At 34.5% G+C, this 9,965-nt stretch overlaps 1 protein-coding gene across 1 annotated transcript in view; it reads right to left on the bottom strand.

Annotated features, from left to right (window-relative positions):
- Positions 1–269: 269 nt before the first annotated feature.
- Positions 270–9,965, bottom strand: part of RNGTT (RNA guanylyltransferase and 5'-phosphatase) — a 117,592-nt gene continuing 107,896 nt past the window's right edge. The window contains exons 15-16 of the mRNA XM_087718766.1: positions 3,616–3,739; positions 270–896 (exon numbers count right to left, since the gene is read on the bottom strand). Of these exons, the coding sequence (XP_087574892.1) occupies positions 733–896; positions 3,616–3,739 (288 nt within the window). The 3' untranslated portion in view covers positions 270–732. The remainder of the gene's footprint in view (positions 897–3,615; positions 3,740–9,965) is intronic.

The following is a 9,965-nucleotide window of genomic DNA, read 5'->3' as shown; positions in this document are numbered from 1 at the left end:
AAACTAACATTATATTGTTAAAATTGCTTATCTTCATGAAACTCAATTGATATACTTTTTTGGTATAACTTGTATTTATTTGTACAGAAATGGGAAATAGTTTTTTATATCAAGGACTGTTTATGGTTGGTACTAATGCAGAATCCAGTTTTAAAACAGATTCAGCAAATATTTAGTTCAAGATGGAAAAAAAACCAGTGCACATCCAATACATTTTTATATAAGACCTTGTAATATCTTTAATATAAAAGGCTGTATTTAAAAAAATAGTGAAACCTGGTAAACTTTTATTTAAGAAGAACATTACAATACCATTTGCAGTTATTCTTAAAACAAGACCCTAAGAACTAAACTAAATGAAACAAGGCAATAAGTTTCACACACTCACTGAAATACTGTTGTTGTTGTTGTTGTTTTTAAAAAAAGGGGGGGGGGACATTTTTATCATGGCTTCACAGTTCCAGATTGCTGGTATAAAATATCAAATTTGAAAGTTATCTACCAAACAATAGCTTTCCACTGATTCCACATCTTTTTAATCTAACTCTTTAGATTTAACATTTTTCAAACTTAGAAACAATGTTCAACTTGTCAAGTAAAAAACAAAATCTTAGTTCCTAATGCGGCATTCCAAAAAAAATGCACTTAAATATTTACAGGATATTTACACCAAACATATTATATTGTAGAATTCTAAACAATTCTACTATTTTCTTGGTTAGAAGAGATTCGTTATAATGACAGCCGAGGCCTTTTAGGTGGTGGTGGTGGCATGAGTTCAGTGTCAGGATCTAGGTGATGTTTACGTGGCTGTCCTGGAGCTGCCGTCATACATTTTTCAATGAATTCAAAAAGGAATTCCTTTGTCACTGGATGTTGTATACTGTTGCATACAGCTGGAAGGCAACAACACATTGTGAGATGGAGAAAAGCAAGAAAATACATTTATTCACAGTTGCGCTTAACAGAGAATGGATATTCTCAAAATCCAATGGATCCAAACCAATTGTCTTGAAAACTGTTATGAGTATCATGACAACATAATCCATGCAATGTAACTCAAAGAAAGTCTTATTCATATGCAGCCATTTTCAACTAGTTCAAAAGAAGAAGCTTCCCATCACAATGTTCCTGTCAAGGTCAATTTCTACACTGAAAGCTCCTCATACCCTCAAAACCAGAAATTTTGATGTGTTACCTCCAGCCTCTGAGACCTCTACTACTAAGATCAAGCAAGCAAGCAGAATAGAGCTGGAAGGAACCTTGGAGGTCTTCTAGTCCAATCTCCTGCTCAAGCAGGAGACCCTATACTATTTCAGGTGTTTGTCCAGTCTTTTCTTAAAAATCTGCAGTGATGAAGCACCTACAACTTCTGAAGGCAAGTTGTTCTACGTAGTCATTTATTGTCTATGTAGAAGTTTCTCCTTAATTCCAGGTTGCTTCTCTTCTTGATTAGTTTCCATCCATTGTTTCTTGTCTGTCCTGCTGGTGCTTTGGGAAATAAGTTAACCCCCTCTTCTTTGTGGCAGCCCCTCAAATAGTGGAATACTGCTATCATGTCACCCCTAGACCTTCTTTTCTCTAAACTGCCCATACGCAATTCCTGCAACTATTCTTCACATGTTTTTGTCTCCAGGTCTTTAATCATATTAGTTGCTGTTTGAACTTTTTCCAAAGTCTCAACATCTTTTTTGTAATGTGGTGATCAAAACCTGATGCAGTATTCCAGGGATGGCCTTACTAAGGCTTTATAAAGCAGTATTAATGTTTCATGTGATTTTGATTCTATGCCTCTGTTTATACAATCAAGGATTGTATTAGATTTTTTGGCTGTTCCCAAACATTGCTAGCTCATGTTTAAGTGATTGTCCACTAGAACTCCAAGATCTCTCTCAATGTTACTATTTTTGAGTAGGTTTTGCCTAATCTGTACTTGTACCTTTGGTTTTAACTGCCTAAATATAAAATCTTGATAGAGCCCATTGTTCAAGTCTGTCAAATCTTTTCAGATCTTCGAGCTTGTCTTCTGGGGTATTGGCTATTCCTGTCATCTTAGCATCATCTGCACTATATTGTACTGAATCCTGTAATGAACAGCCTGGAGCGTGCCTTGTAACTATGTAATAAATTTTGATATAGTGTTTTTGGAAACATTGGTCTAAAGGTTAACAGAAGCACAAATTGGGGGTGCATAAGGATGTATAATTATATAAATATAATGATAAGAATTGCTGGGAATTGTAACCAGGTCTACATCTCGGCCAAAAATAGGCTGGGGGAAAGGGGGGTTAAAGGCACAATGACTATATATGTATACTTTTTTTGTTCTATTTCTTTAAAAAAAGGAGGAAGATATGTGTTAAAATTAAATATGTATATTGAAAAGGAATTATAAATACCATTAATATAAAATGGAGCTCGCTTAGAAGCTGAAATACACCAAGCAAATGAGATGGAGAGTGTGAAGCAGAAGAAAGAGGTAAGGGAAGAAGAGAGGGATAGGAGAGAGGGTGGAGGGGAGAGGAGGAGAGAAAGGAGGAGTGGAAAGGGGAGAGAGGAGAAGGAAAGAGGAAGGGGAAGTAGAGAAGGATGACCAAGGGAAGAAAGGAGGTAGGGAAGGGGGAAGAGAGAGGGAGAAGAAAGTGATGGATACGGTACAAGTATGGTGTATGGAGAGCAGAAGAGCCAATAATCATTTTGGGGAGTTGATGGTAAGATGAATTGATGTAAATATTTAATAATACAATACGAGGTTGGCTGTGTAATAGTATACATGTGATTATATGTTATGAAAATGAAAAAATAAAAAACTTTAAATGTTAAAAAAAGGTTAACTCGTTACTGTTAAGAAGCAATTAAAACCTTTTAAACAAATTTAAATATTTTCTATTAATTGTAATGATTGCATTTTGTTTAGGCATGTACAAGCAACATTTGGAGAAAAGTACATATTTGTAAGCAATTTCATGTTTTTGTGGAAAGTATTGACACCTAAATTATACAAATATTGAATCATGAAAGGCATGTAACTATGGTTGTATACATAAATATCAGTGAGTTGTTAATAAAAGGTAGCATCACATGGTACTTAAATATTTTTTGGTACTTAAATATTTGTTGTAACTTTTGTTAAGTTTTGGCTCCATCTATTCAACACCGACAATAATAATTTGTAATGATTTTTAAGCATTTGCCTTGGGAAGAATCTTATTGTCTTATTTTGTTTATTAGATTATTTTTAATAGTAGTAAGGAAATTGGAACGTACTACATAAACAACCATTTTTTGTAATGTTAATCTTTTTTATTTCCCATGCTTTGCACATTACTTTAGGATGTAGAAATTTTCACTGAGTAATGGCTGTCTTAATTTGAATACAATTGAAAGTGCCAGACAAGAGAAGACCACTTGATATGAATGTTCCATGCCAGTCCACGTTTCATTTTTAAATATGCATGAGTCAAACTGCGATTCTGAACTACAATTTTTATTGAAGCCAAGAGAACTCAAATTATGAATCTTAAGAGTCTTTGCAAAAAAAAAAAAAGAGGTTATTTTTACTGGTTAAAGTTTAATTAAAAAAATGCAGATACAGAACCAATTTGTTGCACTTACCCATCGCTGTACTGTAAGCATTGGGAAAACTTTTGTCTATCCTTTGTCTCATAAAGACCCAGCTGTTGTTTTCAAACTTGCATTCTATTATTTTATTATCATATTGCTTCAAGTCTTTTGTTACCTGTTTTAAAGATTTTTGGGTTGCAAATGAAAAGAGAAAGTCATTTTTTTTCCTTACATTCGGATCATTCAGTACCAAATTACTTGCTACAAACATAATGTTATGTACTTCAAAGATACAAGAGACATGATAAAAGCAGAAAGCAGTCAAGTTAAATTTCAATTTATGAGTTTGTGTGTATGTATGTATATAAGTATACACACACACATCATACATACATAAATACACACACACACACATACATACATACATACATACATACGTGTTGCAATTGTGCTGATAAATAAATAAAGGGAGACTAGTATAGATCTATTTCAAGCTATTTAGCTCTCATCAGCTAGCCTTACTGGGAATCGAACCTGGGCTGTATTACATATTAGGCAGTTATATTAGCCACTAAGCCACAGGCTATCCTTCTTTATCCATATATATATATTATATATATTATATTATATATTATATATATTATATTATATATTATATATATTATATATTATATATTATATATATTATATTATATATTATATATATTATATTATATATATATATATATATGTGTTTTTATTTGTGCTGATAAATAAATAAAGGAAGACTAGTATAGATCTATTTCAAGCTATTTAGCTCTCATCAGCTAGCCATATCCTTACTGGGGTTCGAACCTGTGCTCTATTGCCTCCCAGGCAGGGAGTTAACCATTTGAGCTACAGAGAACGACTCCTTTTATCAGCCAGCCAGGGTGGGAGGTATATACTTAAAGTCACAACCCCTGGTATGCCCAAGTGTGGGAGGAAGGTCACACTTCCACTCTCTGTCATTAGGCTCGTCACAAGAGTCCATCCAGACAGAAACCCAATATTTTTACTGTTGCCTTTGTTATATATATATATTATATATATTATATATATATGGGCTGTATTACATATTAGGCAGTTATATTAGCCACTAAGCCACAGGCTATCCTTCTTTATCCATATATATATATTATATATATTATATTATATATTATATATATTATATTATATATTATATATATTATATTATATATATTTTATATATATATATATATATATATATATATATATATATATATATATATATATATATATATATATATATATATATATATATATATATATATATATATATATATATATATATATATATATATATATATATATATATATATATATATATATTTTGAATACATAAAATCCCTATGGGGCATATACTTTATTTTAAGTGGGAAGAACCTAGAATGCAGAAATGCAAAGGATTTCTGTTGAAATCGCAAGATGTTTTATTCTTGATGTAATTACAGTACATCTACAGAAATAGAATATCAAATAGAACACAGGCTAAAAAAGAACATAGGCTCCTAAAACTAACCACTTAGATGTTTAAATAAATTATACTTGTCATTTGAATCAGTAAGCTTATACTAAAATCAACTTTTAAAATTGTCCAGCATTTCTGTAATCCTATTTCTTCTCAAACTAACAATAATTATGATCACGAAAAAAGTATGAGTTTGTACACATTTACAATGATAAAATTCCCCACTGGTGTAAGTTACGAAACCGCTTTCCATCTGTGTGAAACTAAGTAACCAATGGGAAATCTATGGCCTCCAGATGTTGATAACTGTAGCTTCCAATATTCATTTCCATTAATATCCTGACTGGGGCTGCAGGGAATTATAATTTAACACATTTGTGAATCAGAAAGGCCATAAACTTGTCCTAGTGCCTTTATAATAAAATAATCTGAATGCTTCCAGGGTTGGTTTTATTAAAAAAAAAAAGTTAAACCATAAGAAGATATTTTTCTAGCTGTATTTTACCATTAGATTCACACTAAATCATAGAATTACTTGCATCCATTAAACATTTTATTTGTTTTGAATACTTTATCTTGTGCACCTTATTAGCCATGCACAATTTTGGAGTAGCTATGGTAACCTCTGTTGTTGAACATGTTTTATTTTTTCTAAACAAAACCCATGCTATTCTTATTTTCATTATATGAGAAATGGTTTCTATACTAGAGTGAAAATGTCTAATCTTGTCCCAAGGCAATATTTTATAATATTTCTTTGTTTTTTCATATATATTTTATTAAGAATTTTAAACAGCAGATAAAACCTAACAAGAATTAATGTAAAGAAAAGAAAGGAAAAAAGAGAAAGACAAAGCCAAATGTACAAAATGAAAAAAAAAAACCACACACACACACAGAAGGAAGTAACTTCTGATTGTATAGATACCCTGCAGCAAAGGACTTGGGTCTTTCTAATCAGTGATAGACTTCCAAAGGCATTCACTGGTGACATCATTTTGATGACCAATGTCCCTGATTCTCTCTTCCACTATTAACTCAGCCTTCTCCCGGGTTAATTGGCCTAAAGATTCAGGATAAGCACAACTACAAAGTTCTGCTATACAGATACAGGGCCAATGAGATTGGTAGCTGTCTGTCAAGAGCAGAGATATCAAGGTAAAGGCAAAGGTTCCCCCGCACATGCATGCTAGTCATTTCTGGCTCTAGGGGTGGTGCTCATCTCCATTTCTAAGCTACAGAGCCAGCACTGTCCGAAGATGTCTCTGTGGTCATGTGGCTGGCATGACTAAACGCCGAAGGTGCATGGAGCATTGTTACCTTCCCACCAAAGTGGTCCCTATTTTTCTATTTGTTTATGTGCTTTCGAACTGTTGGTTGGCAGATGCTGGGACAAGTAATGTAGCAATAGCAATAGCAGTAGACTTATATACCGCTTCATAGGGCTTTCAGCCCTCTCTAAGCGGTTTACAGAGAGTCAGCATATTGCCCCCAACAATCTGTGTCCTCATTTTACCCACCTCGGAAGGATGGAAGGCTGAGTCAACCCTGAGCCGGTGAGATTTGAACCGCTGAACTGCTGATCTAGCAGTAGCCTGCAGTGCTGCATTTAACCACTGCGCCACCTTGGCTCTTGTGAGCTCACTCCGTTATGTAGTGCTAGGGATTTGAACTGCTGAACTGCCAACCTTCTGATCAACAAGCTCAGTGTCTTAGCCACTGAGCCACCGTGTCCCTTGTAGGATCAAACTTGATTCTAAATACTAAGATTAGAATCCTAGGCCTGTCTTAATACTTAGTACAGTAGCTTCAAGCCTCAATACTGCACTGGGTTTACTGAACGAAATGCTAAGGAAATTTCAATGGCTTCATAAACACTCGGTTTTGTGTGTGGTCAAGTTGTATCCCATAGAATAGTTGGGCAACTGTTTTAGCTGTAAACAATTTAACTGCTCCTGGAATGTAATATGCCCTGTTGCCTATAAAATTTGATTATTGTTTGTGTGCTTTTTTGAGCAGTAGAAGTGGCATAATTTAACTGGGTTGTTAATTTCCTGGAGGCCTGAAATACTATGTCCAAATACTAAAACATCTGATCTGCTCTAATTCATGGGAACCAATTGTTCACGTGTGTTTGTCTTTTGTTAGAAAAAAACTAGAACTTTGGATTTATCATAATTGATTATAAATTGTTTCTCATTATAGTAGATTGCCAGGGTTTCGAATGCCTGCTTCATGCCTATAGAAGTATTTCAGCTTAACTAGTATCTCTAGTAACTAGTAACACTAGTGTTGAAGCAGCAAGGTATTATTTTGTTCTAAAGAAATTTTACGAATTCTCAAATGAACTTCCAAATTTGTTCCCATCCTCTTTAATTTTAAATTATCATTTCTGTAGTAATTTAAATTTATTTCAATTTAATCATCACAAGTGCTTCCTTCTAACCCTATCGCCCCACCCACCCCAGCTATCTGTACATGCACCAGTAATTCATATCACCACCACCGTAGCCAGAGGTGGTATTCAGCAGATTCTTACCAGTTCTGGAGAACCGGTAGCAGAAATTTTCAGTGGTTCGGAGAACCAGTAAATACCACCTCTGACTGGCACTGCCCCCATCAATTCTCTGCCTCCTGAGTCCCAGCTGATCGGGAGGAAATGGGGATTTTGCAGTAACCTTCCCCTGAAGTGGGGAGGGAATGGAGATTTTACAATATCCTTCCCCTGGAGTGGGGTGGGAATATGATTGCCAACAGAAAAAATGTTAGGCTATGTAATGACTTGAAAATGCATATTAACTGGTAATAACTGCCAGGTAAAATTTATCTCTAGCTAGCTAAGCCCATCCATCCATTTCCTTATTGAAGGAGGAAAAGATGTTAGTGAACCACCTGTTTGAGAAGGAAAAGGAAAGGGAAGAAAGTTTATTGTAGTCAATGACTTTCACAAATCAGCATTTCTATAAGGCTGTGTCACAATTTATCATTCTTATGGTGTTCACAGAATTAAAATAGCAGAAAATTATGTGCTTGCTCTATTTCACTGTGACAATTAAGTGGGATTAACTAACTATCTATGTACTTGCTTGGCCATTCATTAACAATCTGGAAGTTCTTTCCAGAAAATGATAACATCTGCCAGAACAACGACCTAAATGCATTTTCCTAACAGAAAGTGCTGATCAGTTTAAACAATGACATGTTACTATAATTATCCTGAATATGCTTGGAAAGAGGGGAGGGAGAGAAAACATTCCTCCCCCCCCCCCATGTAATTTATGTGATCGCTATCTACTATAATTACTGGTCCAACCTACAAATCACGACTGAGTAATATCAGAAAGTAACATTGTTGTAAAAATTAGGATGGCTTAGATTCATCAGTAAAAAAATTGTTCTTGTTTTGTAAAGCAGATCCTCCAGAATTCTCTGCTTGTTTTATCCATTAAAATAGGAACAAGCAATCTTTGGAAATAGACTACATTGTGTGGGTTGTTTTTTTGTAAAAAAATTAATCTTCAAGGGCCACTTGTTACATTACTAGACAAGGCCATCACCTTTTTCTCCTTTTTCCTCTGGAAAAAGTCATAAGTCACTTTTTCCAGGGCCTTTGCTTTCCATTGAGGACCTGTATTCTGCACGAGCCAGAAAAAGGACTGTGAAAATATCTATAGATCCCTCAAATCCTGTTTCGACTCCTCCCCTCAAGATCACGCTATAGGGCATTGCATGCAAAAACTAGACACAAGGACCGGTTTTCCCCTCATGTCATCACTATGCTAAACAACTGATTCCCACAACACTGTCTATTACCTAGGATATCAAACCACATAGTAGGACTGTATTACCTATTATCCTTCTCATCTTTCCTATTACCTATTTCCTTAGCATCTTATAACTTTGTTGCTTGTATCTCATGATTTATGTTGATTGCCTTTATTTAGTATCATATTATGATTTATGCTGTTTGCTTAGTTAGTATCCTATGACTATCATTGAGTTTGTATCCTATGATTTATGATGATTGTATTTTATGATTATGATTTGTCACTTGTTGCTTGTATGTACACAGAGAACTTATGCACCAGAGACAAATTATTTGTGTGCCTACTCACATTTCGCCAATAAAGAATTCTATTCTATTCTGTTCTGTTCTATTCTACGCTACTCAACTCTATTTTCTCTTTATATAATCATATATAAAAAGAATCCCCAAAAAGAAAAAAGGACTCTTTATCTGTAAATGTTTACATAATAATATAGCCCAAATATATTTTTAAAATAACTGTCAGATATATTTTGCAAAACTGCCCCCAAATCACGATGTAAGAACAGCTGAACTACCGCAGTAATTGAGCAATTCAGAGATATAAGATAATACATTCTTTCATTCTATCCTTTAATTTATAAGATGCTGTCCATCATTTTAAATCCTTTTAGATAATAAAACAATGTAGGCCCTCTTCGTCAAACACAGCCTCTCAGTTGGCATAGCATGGAGGAAATCCAATACATGTTTCTGTTAAAACAGCAGGGAATCCATTTCTTTTGGTGCCTGGGACTCTGTTTACTTCTTGGCTGATGGCTGCAGGGAAGAAGGGCAATGTGATGATGCTACTAGAAAGGCAGGGACCAAATATCTGAAATGTAATTACGCTTTTAAAGATGTTTTAACAGTATAGGAGGCTTCTTTCAACTCCTTCTCCTTAACTGTATGCTAAAATCAGCAGTGCATCATTCCACTGAATGTTGGTGGCTTGCTGCTGATGGGGAACAGAGGAGGCGAACTGATTATGTATGTGCTAACAGAAGCATTTTCTTCTAAAGAACTGGAAGGGAAAATGCTCCTGTTTCCTGCACTCCCCTGCCAAATATATTATAAATAATTTGC

The sequence above is a fragment of the Thamnophis sirtalis genome, unplaced genomic scaffold, assembly GCF_051295495.1.
Source record: "Thamnophis sirtalis isolate CommonGarterSnake01/CBP01778 unplaced genomic scaffold, rThaSir2_p1.2 scaffold_6, whole genome shotgun sequence".
Taxonomy (NCBI): domain Eukaryota; kingdom Metazoa; phylum Chordata; class Lepidosauria; order Squamata; family Natricidae; genus Thamnophis; species Thamnophis sirtalis.
Note: the sequence above shows the minus strand (reverse complement) of the source record. Positions and strands in the feature narration are given on the sequence as shown.